Source organism: Quercus robur, chromosome 4 (genome assembly GCF_932294415.1).
Source record: "Quercus robur chromosome 4, dhQueRobu3.1, whole genome shotgun sequence".
NCBI lineage: Eukaryota > Viridiplantae > Streptophyta > Magnoliopsida > Fagales > Fagaceae > Quercus > Quercus robur.
The window spans coordinates 86,305,085-86,321,814 of NC_065537.1; the positions used below are offsets into that span (position 1 = coordinate 86,305,085).

Consider the following 16,730-nt stretch of genomic DNA (forward strand, 5'->3'; position numbering starts at 1 on the left):
CCTATCAAGCTCCGCGGCGGTGGCAACGATGAGTTTCTCTTCGCTTTCTTTCTCTTGTGCTTTTTTCTTGCCATTATTGGATTTGGATTTGTTGGGGGGTTTTTGTCACCATCGAGCCACCGCCATCGAGCTGAAGCAGATCTCTTACCATTGCCGACAACCTAGAATGAACAAGATGGAAAGGTTTTGTGTGTGATGAAACAAAGAGGTTTGGGTTTCAGCAGGTTTATTTGGAATAGGCTTTTGTATTTTAGTCACTGCACTTTGTTTGTGGGTTTTTAGCAAGTTTGATTATGGATTTTGGATTTTGGGAGTGCCCACTTAAGTCGCCAATAGGCAATATCCATGTTGAATCGTCCCACACACCTCACGTGCCACTAGGACTCCACACGCACCAGTTTACACTGATAGCCTCAATCATGTTTCCCCATGCAGTGACATCTCCTCTACTTATGCCACGAGTCATTTGTATCTTGTCAATGGCAGTCTGCTCCACTAAGATGGATGAAATTTTATTAGACACGAATTTTAAAGACTGTCTCTGTGTCTTTGCTTCCATCGAGTTGTATAATCATAGGATGCCCTATTGAGTGAAGACATATCAGTAATGATGTAGTTTTGAATTTATTTGGAGATCAAATTAAAAGGAAGTGATTTTTTTTTCTTTATGCCACAAGGATCTACCCTGGAAGTTATTTTGGAATGAGTTTTTGATTTCTGGTAATAGGTCGTGTTGTAGATGGTTTTGTGTTTTAAGTTTGGGCGAAGGTGTTTTGGGAGGTTGATTTGGCAAAAACAATACACATTAGCACTCCACCTTCTTAGAGCATCAGCATTGAAGAATGCTACTCTATCCTATTTTACCATCCCAAAAAGCTACTTTATCAATTATACCATACCATTTTATAATGCATCTTACATCCAAAAACTCTATTATTTTACTTTTTCATTAAAATATTATTTTTTAATCTTTCTTTATTATTTCTTTCATATCATCACTTTTTTTCAACTAAGGATTTGATTCCAATAGAAAAGAGGTGGAATAAAATATATATATTTTTTTATCATAGTGCTACAGTACAATTCTAAGTTTAGAATTGTACTGTAGCACTATTGCAAAAAATTTTGCAATAGTGAGGTATACCATTTTTTGATGCAAAGGTTTTTGAACTATGAAATGCCAAAAAGGCCTTAGATATAGCATTAGCATAATGCTAATGCTCTTATTTAACAGTTAAAACAAACTGAGGGTGAGGTTTTGATAACGGAACTAAATTTTAGGTTGTAAAATCCATTTTTTCAAACATCAGGGTGTAAAATTCAAGCAACTCCAAACTTCAAGGATGTACTTTGCAATTTACTCAAACTAAAATATTAACCTAGCTTTGCTTATACTCTAAAGTCCTACCGTGGGTTTCAGTTAGCTCAACTGGTAAAATTTCTGATGGTTGTATAAAAGATATGGGGTTCAATCCCCGCCTACACCAAAAACTGATTGGTGTCTTGGTCTGATAATAAAGAGCTATCATCAAGAGCGAACGCCATAGATTGAAACTTTCTCCAAAAAAAAAAAAAAAAGTCCTACCAACTCCTAATTTTTCAAATTCTTCAATTATTATTGTGGAGGAAGATTTGTTCCAAGCCCGCAAGCAATTTGTTCGCTTTGAGGTCGAAGGACAGGGCTTTGTTCTTTGCAAGCGACGTGAGCAATTTTTTAGGCTTGCTCCTGCATCGAAGAAAGATGCGCCCCACTCATGCCTTATAAGTCTTAATTGAAGGCAAGAGTGTACTAGATTTGTTCCAAGCTCACAAGCAATTTGTCTGCTTTGGGGCCAAAGGACCTACACGGCTTTGTTCTTTGCAAGCGACGTGACCAAAGCGGACAAATTGCTTGCTGGCTTGGAACAAATCCTCCCCCACAATTATTATTATAAAAAATGGGAGAAGGGGATATTATGAAAGGGTGTGGTATATAGATTTGTAAAGCTAGAAGTGTTTTTAATTTAAAAAGCGTTTTAAGATTTTATTAAAAAAAAAAAAAAAAAAAAAAAAAAAAAAAAAAAACATCTTTTGAAAAAGCAGTTTTATCCCAAATTTTGCAAAAATCACATTTTAAAAAAGGTATATCAAACCAAGATTAAAGTGTGAAAACTTAAAACTATTGAAAAAGATTCTATGATATCTTTGTGTGTAGCACATCTATTAGTAATAGAAAAATACAAATGACAGTGGATTGTTCTTTATCTCTTAGTAGCTGCCATTTTATACAAAGGTACGTCATGAACTTTACTAAAAATTTATGGTAACTTTTAAGAAAAGGTGTAGTAGTAACTCGCAATCTTCTTAAACATTAACTTCATAGTTTTCGTAAGTTCCAAATAATTTAACTCATGAAGTACTATGTCGTCAAATAAAGAACTGTAGTTCAAATCTCATCTACACCAATTACCAAAAGTCAATTGATGTATTGAGTCATCAATCATCATGAAGTAAATTTCATAAGTTCAAATTTATTGTATTTATCAAAACTTTATAGTGTTTTCATTTTTTATTTTTACTTCATTTTTTCTCATTAAATTATGATAGGTCAAATAAGATAGTGTCTATGTTAAACCTAATGGTAAGTTTCGCCACATCATATGATAACCCATGCTTCTTTTTTCGTTTTTATTCATCCTGTACTAACAGTAAAATAGTCACACATGATACTAATTTTGTCACACTCATCAATCCATAACAACGGCTATATGCTATATCGTATCTTAAAAATATTATAAATACCATAGAAGGGAGGTGGTGTTTTAGAGTATTTACATCTTGCTTTTCAAAAGCCATTGAAAGAAAAAATATGGATAGTACTGTACATAAAATGACATAAAATCGTTCTTAGGCGAAAATGGGTAATTACCCATAAGGATGAAACTATTCAGTTAGTTGGCCCGGTTTTGAAAGTATTTGGCAAACTAGCAACTCGAGCCTCAGAGGCTCGATTTTGGGCCCCTAAATCGAGCCTCTGAGGCTCGGTTTACGTGCTTTGACCACGTCTGATGTGGCAGAGCTGCCATCTGGCATTGACATGGAAATCGAGTCTCTAAGACTCGATTTCCACGTGTATTCCAACCGGAAATCGAGTCTTAGAGACTCGGTTTCCAATTGGGGTTTTTCAAATTTAACGTCTTCGTCGTCTATTGCATTTGTCTCACTTTCACTCACACTCACGCTCACACCCTCTCACTCTCACACAAACCAGAGCGCTCTCACTCTCTCACCCTCAGTCTTACATTTCCATTTCCCACACTCACAAAACTCTCTCATTTCTCTCTATCTCTCACAAAACTCTCTCATTTCCCACACACACACAGAACCCCGCCGGCGTCGACGAGCAGAGCCCAGCCCAGCCCAGCGACGACGCCGACGAGGCTGAGCCCAGCCATCGGCTCCTCTCCTCATCGATCTCTCTCTCCCTCACTAGGAGATCCTTTCTCCTTTTCTCCCTCTCTCTCATTACCACCCCCATACCCATTCATTTTTCCTCACCATACCCATACCCATACCCATTCCGATTTTGGTTGGTAAGTTATTTATATGATTTTTTGTTTTGATTAATGTGAAATTTTGGGTTTGGATTTGGATACTTAACATCTAGGTTATTTATTTAATTTTCAGTTTTGATTTTTGTGAAATTTGGGTTTGGATTTTGTGGTAGATACTTTATTTAATTTTTATTTTATGATTTTTATGAAATTTGGGTTTGGATTTGGTGAGTGCAGATGACATTCAACTCTCTTTGGCTGAAGTCAAACTTGCTTGGTTACCCATTCCGATTTTGCTTGGTAAGTTATTTATTTGATTTTTTGTTTTGATTATTGTGAAATTTTGGGTTTGGATTTGGATACTTAACATTTAGGTTATTTATTTAATTTTTCAGTTTTGATTTTTGTGAAATTTGGGTTTGGATTGTGTGGTAGATAGTTTATTTAATTTTTATTTTATGATTTTTATGAAATTTGGGTTTGGATTTGGTGAGTGCAGATGACATTGTTGCTTGGATAGTGCATATTGTTGCTGCCATCCTTAAGAGTTTCCAAATTTCTGCCTTCAGGTTAGATTGTTATTGCTGATTAGGATTATAGCTTTTACGAGAGAATTGTATATCTCATTAGGCCCATTTGCTTGTCTATTAGGAGCTTAGAACTTACAAGTTTATATGAAATAGTTATCTCATATATTTATAGTGCTTGCGTACCATTACAAATTACTAAATTATATGCATATAAAAAAGCACTTAGTAGTTTGCTATTGAAGAAACAAATTACATAGTCTTTTTTCATTTATGTATTTTGGTTGATTGGTTATGATTTAGGTTTTTCGGTTAGGAATGATTTTGTTTAATTAGTTTAAATAGATGGATTAGATTTAGTTTTGATTAAGGGATTTTGGTTAGAAGTTTTGTTTACGTTAGCTGGCTTGGCATAAATTGGTTTTAGGTATCTAGAAATTTCCATATAAGGAAGTAATCTCCCAGCCTTTATCGGACTATTCCACTCCCAATTAATAGGACACCTCAGAATTCCCATGGACTGATAGCATAGAGAATGGAACATTGGATGTTTCTATATTAAAACTCAAAATAAAATTTCAAATTAATAGAAGAGCAATTCATTGTAAAAGTTACCAAATGACAATTTCCTTTTTGATTCGAATAAGAACCAACTCGTTTACAAAAAAAAAATGGCAGCAAGCCGTCATCATTCTTTCTTGCCAACGTTTTTTAGCAAATTGCACAGAAGGAATACATAAAACCGTTTATAGAATGTCATGTTATTTGCATCATTGCTTCATTTTTAATGTAAGTTTCCAATACACGTGGTATATACACAAGACTGAAACCACTCAAATGGTGCTGCATATTTCTGCTGCTTATAGGGCCTCGTATAGAACTCGGTGCTCCAAAAGTTCTGATAAAATGCTCCTCATTTTATCAACTGAAATGGGTTTCTATATTACTCCATTTATACCAACCCTCATACAGTTCTCCTTGGTAACCTTGTCTGTGTTTCCAGTAAGTGCTACTATAAGTGGCTTTTCATGACGTCTTGCGAATTTTTCACGTATAGTGACAGCAAGCTCAAAACCATCTAATGAATACATGCACACATCCAAGAACACCACCTGGTGTTCATGAGAAACAACATGCAAGCACTCCTCGCTTGAGCTTACAGTTGACACATCACATCCCAAGTGCTCAAGTAGCCCCTTTGTCACCATCCTGCTAACCCTGTATAACACAAATAAAATTCAACATTCAGTAATGTGATTGAAATTGCTAACAGTAGTTCCATTGAACTTGAAATGAAATATTGAAATGATAGTAATTATCACTAAATATAAACACATTTTAAACTAGAAGTGCCACACCATCCCATTGTTTGTAATTTCAATATACAATTTAGACTTCTTACAGTCTAAGTCCAATGTAGAGAAGTTGTCTAGTTCAGACTTTGTCAAGATTACTTAAATTAAAATCCCAGTTTTCAAGAACTTCAACCAACACAACACAATAAAGCCGTAGACTAAAGCAAATTGTAGCTGTTTTTAAGCATTTCAAGTGCCAGGGTTTTAAGTCCAAATTTTTATGCACGATCAGTGGTGTAATTAAGTAAATAAAGACTTACATACACAACAAGAGAGAGAGAGAGAGAGAGAGAGAGAGAGAGAGAGAGAGCTGATATTAATGGAAATTTGGAAAGTGGTAAATGGTAACTATATTTTCCTTATCCTAATTAGCAAGCCTTGCCCTAAAAAGAATGCCATCCTTATTAAAGCCTTCTCCCTTGTCAATGTTTGAGATGCCAGGTTTTGCCAATTGTTGTTGTTTATATTATGACTTCTATCAGTTTGCCTGGTGGCAACTTGGAATTTATGTTCTTTAGATGACCTGCCTTACCTGCCAGATGTCCAGCTGCAAAAGGAAGAGGTTAGGCTAACTTCATTGGAGACATTTTGTTAACTCAAAGTCTGAGCTAACTTGGATTTCATGTTCTTTAGATGCCCGCCTTGCCTTGGTTGGAGACATTTTGCAAGCTCAAGGCCTGAGCTAGAGGTCAAATATGACACATCCCAAGTGATTCAGGATTAGTTAGAGCCCAGTTACCAGAACATCTGATCTCAAGTGTGATTCTGTTTATAGTGTGTTCAAAGTCAAACAGAAACATAGATGAACTAACAGAAATGCCATGGGAAATGTTTTGGAGACAAAAAGACATCATTTCAGTATCTCCAAGAAATTTCACAAATTTTGGCAAATATTAAACCAATGCATTTTGCTTAATTCTCAAAATCAGATTAAATCCCAGCCTCTCATTTCCCAAGCTGTTTCTACTCATCAAAAAAAAAAAAAAAAAAGAGCCATTTTTATTAACTGTTTCAAGGATTGTAACCATAGATTAAACGTTGTTTTATTCCAGCCTGTCTATACCTCACTAAGTGAGTAAATAATTTATAAACCCCTAATAAGATAGTGGTACATGTTAGAATTTTTTTTTTTTAAAAAATTTCGTATAAGACTCCTATACCTTCAATATAAGAACTATGGTTAAATGATTAAATTCACCATTTTCTAATAGCTTAAGTTTTGGGGAGAACTGGCAATTTAACATGGTATCATGGCAGGAGATTCTGATTCTACCTTCTATTTAAAATGTTAAAAATCCCACTTGTTGGGCCCCATTTATTAAGGGGGAGTTTAGACTCATATGAGAGAAGGGGGGGGGGGGGGTTAAAACTATTGTTAAATGATTAAATTTACCATTTTCTAATAACTTGAAGCTTTTGGGAGAAATGGTAATTGAACACTCAACAACCAAGTATAAGAATTTATTATTTAATAATAAACGTCATATTCGCATGCATGATTATTATGGGTATAATTATTGATAAAGTGAGACATATGATGTTGACATAGATTTTGTGAGGGCATCAACTTAGAAAAATCATACTGGTGGTTAATGAACCAAAGGCAAGGAACCCAATAGTCTCTAAAAGGAGATAGTATATAGCAAAAATTTCTATGGGGGTTGGACTTTAATGAAACTTGGCTGGTGACATTTTTCAAACTACATATATACACATGTATTAAGAGTTTTTAGAAATTGTTTTGAAGTAGAGGCTCATGTGGAATATTGAATGGAGGAAGGAAAAATATGAGAAATTGTAGGTGCAGACCTCACTTGAAATTTTCAAATCTTCAATTATCCGTTGAATGAATGATTTGATTACGGAAAAGAGTTTACAAGTTTATGTCAATAGCCTTTTAAAGGAAATGATTAATTTTTATAGCTAAAGATTAATATCACTAAGGATCCCACATTCAATCTCTCTATAAGGTTTTTACCTAAAGTCTTATAAATAAGACAAACCACAACCTAGTTGGCCACCAAAACTATTTTGGGGAACTGCACCTATCCACAAAACACTAAAGAAAAAGAGAAAGAGTAACATAAATACATTGGGAGACAACGCACTTCGATTGCTAAGAGAGGTATGCATTATAAGATACTCAAAATCCAGGATTACGTGGTCTAATGATCTTAGAACCAATTAAATGACATTTTGTTTGGTATTATTTCGCAACCATAGATACAATTCCAGGACTAAGTACAAAAGATGGCAAAGTTACTGACCCGTTATCATCCATGACAAGAACTTTCAGCCCTGAAAAATTTGTATGACCATGATTTGCTGGTACTTTAGGTGTGAAGGGAAGCTTAGATTCAGCTAATTACTCTCGAATTCCAAGTTTTACAATGAAAGTGGCAGTACATCCCTTGGCAAGGCCGTCACTTTCAAGCCAGATATGTCCCTCCATAAGATTTACAAACCTGATCACATCATAGGAAAGGAAAAAGAATTACAGCTGCATCTTTATATGAAAATAGTCTTTTCAAATCTAGTCCACAAAAACTGCAATACAAAAAAAACAGGCAGAGACACCTGCATATACTGAATGTATAGCCTAACAAAACCAAACCAAAGCTAAACATCTAACAACAAAAGATTTAAGTACCTCTTACAAATTGCAAGGCCAAGTCCGCTGCCACCAGAATTTCTAGTTGCTGATGATTGACTTTGATATTTAAAACACATAAATAAAAAGTAATTAAGAAATTTACTTATTATGTGGTTGTCATGACATCAATCACAATTATTATGATGTCATTTTTTTTTTTTTGAGAAGAATTATCATGTCAATTTGTAAGCATTTTGTAATAAAATTGATATAAAAAAAATTGTTTCTTTCATTCAAAAATTAATTTATTTACTTGTTGATATGAAATCAATCAATACTATTTAATACATTAGTTTCTTTTTTCTTTGTGTTTTTTTATGTTCCTAAATTACCCTTTAATCTCACGTTTGATAGTAAGTTTATCAAAGCCCTTCATTGTATTGTGGTATTTGTAACTAAGCATTATTCTGTGTGTGATCTTCTTCTAAAAAATAAAAATAAATAAAAAAAACTGCGTGTGTTCAAAACTGTAACCTTAAAAATAAAATCCTAAGTCTAAAAAGCTTTGTGCTCATATTGGTCTCTTTTGGTTTACTCTTTCATCTTTTACTGAATTCTCATTGTACAAATTGGCTTTAGTTGCTCTAACTCATACCTATATATTTAAGCATATTGTGTGTTCAATTTTGAAACTAACTGCTTATCATTCTTCTTCAGTATGGCTGCTGCAAATGCTGGACGCATTGACTATACACAGCCTGGACCCATTGACGACTCGGTGTTGTCACAGCAGGCGACGCATCGGTCCGAAGCTATTTGGAATGGGCGGGTAAAACACTCAACTAAATATTTACTTGTGCACATGCATTTAATCCATACAATGTACACGTATTTGCATATACTATATTAATCCATAACGAGATGTTATGTGCAGGATCCAGGGTCCATTACCTGCCGTAGTCGTAGTTCAGAGTTCTCCAAGCAACCTCCAATGGTGGACGACCGAGTGAGGAACATCATCACCACAGTTGGTTTGGAGGGACTCCTGTGGGTCCCGGGTAGAGAGATTGACAATGGCCTCATAACGGCCTTAGTGGAGCGATGGCGGCCCGAGACTCACACGTTTCACATGCCACATGGTGAGGTGACCATCACATTGCAGGATGTGGAGGTTCTTCTCGGGCTTCCTGTTGATGGTGAGGCTATAACAGGGAGCACACAAAAAACTTGGGTGGATGTGTGCCGGGACTTCCTTGGCTTTCGACCTGTAACTCAAAACAACCATAAGCAACTTGATGGGCAGAGGATTCTCATCAACCGCCTTTTGGAGGAAGTTGCTAACCCATTGCCGCCTGATGCTGAAGAGGATCAGCTGCATAAGTACGCACGATGCTACATCCTAGCGCTATTGGGGGACACAATATTCATGGACAAATCCGGCGATAGGGTGCATCTAATGTGGGTGCAGCAGTTGGAAGACCTTCACAACCCACGAAGGTACAGTTGGGGAAGTGCTTGCCTTGCATGGTTGTATCGAGAGCTATGCAGGGCAAGCGAGGACACCAGTCAGATTGGTGGGTGCTTGCTGTTGCTCCAGTACTGGGCATGGGCCAGGTTCCCCTATTTGTGCCCGACAGTTGAGCGAGGCCCGCCAGTGGGTGCTTACGGTCCTCCAGTACGTGGTCCACTATCCCTGAAGTAAGTCTCTACCTCATACTGCTATAACATACTGTCTTCATCAAAGCACGAGTCTTATATTATGTTTTGAGTTCTTTTTCTATTTGGTTCTAACTTCTTCTTGAGTATTTTTATTTGCTATTTGAAGTCCTAGTCTCTTTAGGTTATTTATAAAGGCTTTATTGTAATCAGTAACACTCATAGAGAGAGTGAAGGGACTGTCAAACCAAACAAATATTTACATCACCTCAGACCTTTTCTATCTTCAAAGTCTATGACAGACTTTGCCTTTTCATTTACTCAATTGCTAAATTACAACTTTTTATTAGGGCCAACTTAGTCCTTTGCTTCTTATCATCTAGTTGTTTTTTCTCCAATTTTTGAGGATAACAAAATCTCTGTACTTTCTGGCATATTCTGCTTGTATAAGAATCTTCTTTCTATTGTGCTCTTTTTTCCTTTTTTTTTTTGTTTTTTTTTTTGGGGGGGGGGGGGGGGAGGGGGGAGTGGTTCTAGTATAAAAATTGACATAGGAAGTGGCTGGTATTATTAAAATAATTGATCTTATAGTGGAGACCCAAACCTTATGTATTGGTAAGGATTTCAATTAGAAAATACCCATATGTTCATTGAGCTCCTTGTCTATTTTTGCTAGGTGTGTGTGTGTGTGTGAGAGAGAGAGAGAGAGAGAGACCTCTTTGTATCATTGCTGCATGTGTGTGTTCATGCCCTTGTGTTCCCGTATATAAGTGATTGTACCTGCCTTTTCTATCTGTATGTTTATTTCTTAGGGGTGGATGCATAATCTAAATGGGCTACAATTTATATTTTGTCTGTTCAGAACAAAATTAGTTCTTAGGATAATTCCGTGGCCTGAAAAGAAAATCTCAGTTGGTTCTGACTTAGCAGGGACATAGCTTTTGACTGTGGAGATGAATATTTATTTTATTAAAGAAATTAGGGGTTTTTAGATATTTGTACTCTGACTTAATCCTCTTTCTGAATAGAAAGCATGACATCCATATGATAGATCACCAATGCCTACTCCACTTCTAGTGGGACATCAGAATTGGACTCCTTGGGATTTTACTAGTAAGCCCAAACTAAATAACTAAACTCAAAATAAGACTATTAGGACAACCCATCTCTAAAAACCAAAAAATTATACATTGGTCATAACACCTAAAATTAAAATGATATTAGCTTGCTACTTGCGTCATTCTCTCCTGGTAGAGAAAACTTGCCCTCGAGTTTTAAAGTGTTGAAGTAAGAGAAATCTTGGTTTCTTGAAGTACATCCTTGACTTAAAATAAAATGATCAAATTTAAATTTCCTTTTATTTCTTCATCTTAAGTAGCAATGATGATAATGATACACTCACTATGTATTTGAAACCGAGGTCCAATGTAGTTGATTATGTTAATCTACTATAATTTTGTGACTCTCAATATAGCTGGTTTGTGCTTTGTCTTTTAAAAGGGCCGTTTCTTATTCCAGTGATATTATTAATTACTTTAATATCTTTAAGATTATCTCAGTAGTTATATGTGATTACATTATCTTAGTTTTAACAGACTCATAAGTTTTATATTGATATTGATATTATTAATTAGTTTAATATCTTAGTTTTAACATCCAATTAACATTAATTGCTACGTTTCAGCTTTTAGTATTATATTCATATTTAATATATGTGATTACATTATATTTTTAAGATTATCTCAGTACTTATTGATCCATTCTTCTTGATTGTAGGTGGTTGTGGGTCCCAAACAAGAAAAATAGGCCCGCCCACATTTTCAGGGACAGGTATCGCGAGCAACTAGCTTCCATGTTGCCAGACCAGGTATGAAAATGCCTTATTTTACGCTTTTACGAACATCCATATAGGTTTTGTGAACTTTGAAATATAAACATTGTTCCCTAATGTGTTGTGTACTTTTTTTTGGCTATTGTAGGTGGTGTGGCAGCCATATGAAGCTCATTTTGACGACCTCCCGCCGTGGTGTGTTGCAGGGAGGGCCGTATGGACGGCAACGGTGCCGCTTGTATGTTTCCACCTAGTAGAGAAACATACACCGGATCGTGTTGTTCGTCAATTCGGGATGATCTAAGAAATTCCCGAAGCTGTTAACACTGACAGAGTGCTTCATGGCATTGATTTGAGGGGGAAGATCGGTGTTAATTGGATGCAGAAACATATGACATGATTGGCGGTCTTGACCAGCAAATTAAAGAGATAAAGGAGGTTTGCCTCGTGTACCCTTTTACTTTCTGCATTTAAACTGGTAGTGGCAATGGTGACAGTGAAGTGCAGCGGACTATGCTGGAGCTTCTCAACCAGCTGGATGGATTTGAAGCATCAAATAAAATAAAGGTATCGTGTGTGTTTTCATTATGCAGATTGGGTTGTTTAGTTTTTGGTACTTTTCTTTATTGTGACCTCAACTATTTAAACAGATTCATCTCTTATTGTAAGTATTTGGCAAGCATGTCAAAATAGGCTTCATTCTTGTAAAGATTGCCAGTATTTTATTCAATTTAAACAATCTCAACTCTTTTCGATGGATTTGGACAGAATGATAAGTATTGTCTTGTTAATTCCATAACGACCTATTGCACTGGGCTATTAAACTCTTCAGAAGTGAAAGATTGTGTGTTTTCTCTGTGCATAATCATATTATCCCTTCTTCCTTTTATCGTTTATTTTGTTTGCTGCAGGCTGTGTGCACAGAATCTGGGATGTTTGCTCTGAGGGAGAGGAGGGTTGATGTAACAGAAGAAGATTTTGAGATGGTAGTGGCAAAGGTAATGAAGAAGGAGACCGAGAAAAACATGTCATTGCGGAAGCTATGGAAGTAGTGTGTCTCCATGTTAATGTTTTGTTTCACTCCACCACCCTGAATATAATTGATCTGTGGATTTGTTCTTCACACACAGCTAACAGCTCTGTTCTTTGTATGGATATAAAAGCCACATGGGGGTGCCCACACTTTGTTGAAGTTTTTTAAATACCACTGGCATCTCATTTTATTTTGTTAAATATTCTTATTGTGATACATTTTTATGTAATATGTGTTTTACTTCAAGTATCTGACAAGAATGTCCGTAGACAATGACTGTCAATCTGTTATCAATCTATTGGTTAGACGACCAGAATGATAATTAAAAATCTGTGCTTAGTGGACAAGCACATGTGGCTTAGTTTTCTGGGCATGTGTAGCTGTAGCATGAGACATAGCACTCAGGGATCAATCCTACCATGTAGTGGTTGTAAATGAGCTAATTAGAGTTAGAACTTCAATTATATTCAAAATAAAATTAAAAGAACAAGTTTGAACTTTTAATAGTCCACTCAATTTTCTTGCTTATAGTTTATGCATTACAATGTGATATGAAATTATACTGAATGTGTGCTTTTTGTGTATTGTTGGATTGTGAAGACTCATGATGTTGATTTTCTTTTCTTTTTCTTTTTTTTTGGATTTACAGGGTTGGGTTACTTAGATGTTGGCAGTTGAAAACAAATAAACCAGATTGTATAATTTTATTTTGTTCATTTCAGTTATATTTTTGGATTTACAACGTTTACTCTTCGATGTTGGCGGTTTAGTAAAAAATTACCTGAAATTAGTTCTCAAATGGGGTAATAACAAAAAATTGAAAAAAAAAAAATCGCAGTAGAAATGGGGTTACCATAAATGGAAATCGAGTCTAAGACTCGGTTTCTACTTATAGAAATCGAGTATCTTATACTCGATTTCCATAAATAGAAATCGAGTCTCTAAGACTCGATTTCCATTTATGGAAACCGAGTATAAGATACTCGAGTTCCACTGGGAATTTTTTTTTTTTTTTGGTGTGTTTGGCCGCAGGTCACCAAATTGAGGCAAAATTAAAAAGGAAAAAAAATTCCCAGTAGAACTCGAGTATCTTATACTCGGTTTCCATAAATGGAAATCGAGTCTTAGAGACTCGATTTTTATTTATGGAAATCAAGTATAAGATACTCGAGTTCCACTGGGATATTTTTTTTTTTTTTTTGCCGCAGGTGCATGGACCAGAATTAATTTTCTCTCCTGCAGCAAATTTTCCAGGGTCCAGAACACATCAAACAACTACATTCGCTGTGATACGCGAACGGAGCATACATTAAAGTTCTACAACCAGATTAAAACAGTAACTATTCAATAAAATTATTGTTGGATAAAAAGTCTTAGCACACAATGGCAGTTCAATACTAGAAGGGCAACTTGCCAAAGTAATATCATTGTTCGTATTATAGGAAAAAGCTGCATCACGCAACTAATGTAACGAGTAAAATGGATAGCAAATAGTTCAATTATCCGTAATTTACAACAATAAACAAAATAACAACTAAGTTAATACAACATAGTCTACATATTCGCCTAGCGGAAGCTCCATACTGATATAACATATTATACATATTCACCTAACACTTGTCCATACTGATACAACATACTCTACATAATCACCTAGCTTGTCCATACAGAAGATCACGACAAGTCCCACGTACAATGTCACTTACGAAAATCAAGTCTCCGCTTGCCTGACAAACATTAAATACGGTTATTAGTTTCCAAATGCAAAGAACAAAAACCAAATGACATTCTGAGTATATTATATAAAAACAGTGACGGCACTTGCCTAGTTCATAGCACTACCACTTGTCGAAGCCCCATGGGAATTGGGACAGCATCTACGGTTATGCCCCTCTTGATGACACACTCTACATCGTTGCCTCGGTTGAATCTCCCTCAACTCTGGATCTTCCCTCCGGCTTCCCCGTTCTCGCCGTACCCCATCCATTTCATTCCTTATTCTTGACATCGTAGGACGACCTTTGGCCCGCAACAATTGTGGGTCAGGCACCCACCGTGGTCCGCGAACGTCTGTCCATAATGACTCTGACTTTGGCACCACAAAATTATGTGAATATGTGAGAATGGCGTTGTTCAGACTGTAACATGGGTCAATATAGCTAGGCGCATCGAGATGCAGACCTTTAAGAACTTTAATTGCATGTGAACAAGGGATCTTCAAGTTTTGCCACTTTCCACAACCACATGTTCTATCAAATATGCGCACATCATGACTGTGATTTCCCCCTCCAACTCTATGGTCGTTATACGGGGTAACCACTTGATATATACCCTCTGCATGATTATAATTCCTCAGAGTGTGTCCTGCAATTTTCTGCTCATTTTTGTTATAGATCTCCATTGCATAATCACTCCACACCTTACCTCGAGAGAGATCAGAAGTAATTTGTTTATGTCGATCGTGGAAATATGCAACAAATTTAAAAAAAGTGAACTCAACCATTGCAGCAATGGGCAAACCGCTGGCACCTTTAAGAACCCCATTAAAGCACTCAGAGATATTGGTTGTCATTGCCCCGTAACGTCTTCCACCATCATGTGACTGGGTCCATTTGTCTACATCCTCACTCATTAGATATGTGTATGGCATATAACGTATAATCCGGCGATCAGTAGGGTCTACACCCCTCAGTAAATTAATCTCGGCCTCTTTAATGGTTTGCATTATGGACACAAATTTAGCATCATGAGTCGCATATCCAGCTTTCAAGGCCAATGCCTTTAGAGTCGGGTTATCAAAGTGTGTGTTGAAGTTGCTAGCAACATGTCGAAGGCAATATCGATGATATACCTGTTCTCTTCCGTCTTGCCCTCTAGGCCACTCTCGAATGGCGCATTTGATACCTTTATGTCGGTCAGAAATAATGCAAATGTCCTTGTTTTCAATAACACGCTCTATCGAAGTCCTGAGACACTCTAAAAACCACCCCCAACTAGCCCCTGACTCCTTATCCACAACAGCAAAGGCGATAGGCAAAACCTTTTGATTAGCATCCGTTGCCATTGCAATCATCAATACCCCTTTGTATTTACCATATAAATGAGTTCCATCAATACTGATCACTGGCCTGCAATACTGGAATGCAGCAATGCATGGAACGAATGCCCAATATACATAGCGCAGTAACGTAGTACCTTCTAATGGCTTAGGTATGGTGTGATAGCTATACTGGGTACCCGAATCCTGATCCAAGTATGCCAACAACAACTTTCACAACCTTTGGTAAGACTCCTCCCAATCCCCAAAAATCTTAGCAATTGCCTTCTGTTTTGCGTCCCATACTTTATAGTAAGAAAGCTCATGATCATACTTAGTACGTATGATCTCCCAAAGCTCATCAATAGTAGCAGTGTGCTTTTTTCGCAATCTTCCCACAATTTCTGATGCAACAAAATTAGAATCCATCATTCTACCGTCTCTTCGCAGCCCAAAAGGTATACAACTGTGTGGACCCACATAAGACGTGACCATCCACAGACCATTCAATTTAGACTTCATGTATGCCCCAACGTACCACTTGCAGTTGTCGTCAACGCATGCGGCGCACAATTGAGTTGTGCTCGACCTTTGGATGGAGAAATTTCTATTATCCTTTGCTGCGTATATTATCAATGCACGCTTCACCGCAGCTTTATTTGCAAAAGTCAACCCTTTACAAAAATGCATCCCATCTTGCCAAGTACAAAGAAATGGTATCTGAAGAAGTGAAGGATCAACCATATCTTCCCAAGTATTTGCGTAGAATGAGTCCGCAGGAGCTCTGTAGCCAACGGTCGTATCTGTATCATGCTGGACACCAATATCATCATCATCTGCATCACCTTCATCATGGTACTCCATATTTTCCTCTTCAAAATTAGGAACGACTTCATGCTCATCCACATCGTTCTCAAAGTCACCTTGCTCAATCCTCTCTTCGTACTGATCCATATCATCATTATTTATGTTATCATTCGCAGCATGATCTTCGTCTTCGTCTTCGTCTTCGTCTTCCTCCTCTAAATGTGTCTCTTGAGAGTAGAGGGTTTCACCAGTATTTGCAACATAATCTTGAGATGGGAGCGTATAACCTCCCATTGCATACCCTCCCATTGTAGTGCATCCATTATCTAGGGTTGTAAATTGTAAAGCCGTAGATGTT

General features: G+C 36.7%; 2 protein-coding genes across 2 annotated transcripts; one reads left to right on the forward strand and one right to left on the reverse strand.

The window, feature by feature from the left end:
• The first annotated feature begins 3,214 nt into the window (after positions 1–3,214).
• On the forward strand, positions 3,215–11,799 carry LOC126722848 (serine/threonine-protein phosphatase 7 long form homolog). The gene is made up of 6 exons (XM_050425993.1): positions 3,215–3,833; positions 4,033–4,102; positions 8,726–8,837; positions 8,943–9,706; positions 11,441–11,531; positions 11,644–11,799. Exons 3-6 carry the CDS (start codon positions 8,727–8,729, stop codon positions 11,797–11,799), a joined length of 1,122 nt encoding a protein of 373 aa, XP_050281950.1. The 5' UTR covers positions 3,215–3,833; positions 4,033–4,102; position 8,726.
• Positions 11,800–13,947: 2,148 nt separating this feature from the next.
• On the reverse strand, positions 13,948–15,793 carry LOC126724166 (uncharacterized). Its single transcript, XM_050428530.1, has 2 exons — positions 14,354–15,793; positions 13,948–14,255 (listed from the first exon to the last, which is right to left on the reverse strand). The coding sequence occupies exon 1, from the start codon at positions 15,599–15,601 to the stop codon at positions 14,354–14,356; it is 1,248 nt and encodes a 415-aa protein (XP_050284487.1). The 5' UTR covers positions 15,602–15,793; the 3' UTR covers positions 13,948–14,255.
• Between the last annotated feature and the right edge of the window lie 937 nt (positions 15,794–16,730).

Excerpts from the sequence above, each read along its gene's own strand:
- LOC126724166 (XM_050428530.1), bottom strand. The coding sequence starts at position 15,601 with ATGATTGCAATGGCAACGGATGCTAATCAAAAGGTTTTGCCTATCGCC.
- LOC126722848 (XM_050425993.1), top strand. The coding sequence starts at position 8,727 with ATGGCTGCTGCAAATGCTGGACGCATTGACTATACACAGCCTGGACCC. Across the intron at positions 8,838-8,942 it reads AAGCTATTTGGAATGGGCGG|GATCCAGGGTCCATTACCTG; the intron begins GTAAAACACTCA and ends TGTTATGTGCAG. Across the intron at positions 11,532-11,643 it reads CTTCCATGTTGCCAGACCAG|GTGGTGTGGCAGCCATATGA; the intron begins GTATGAAAATGC and ends TGGCTATTGTAG.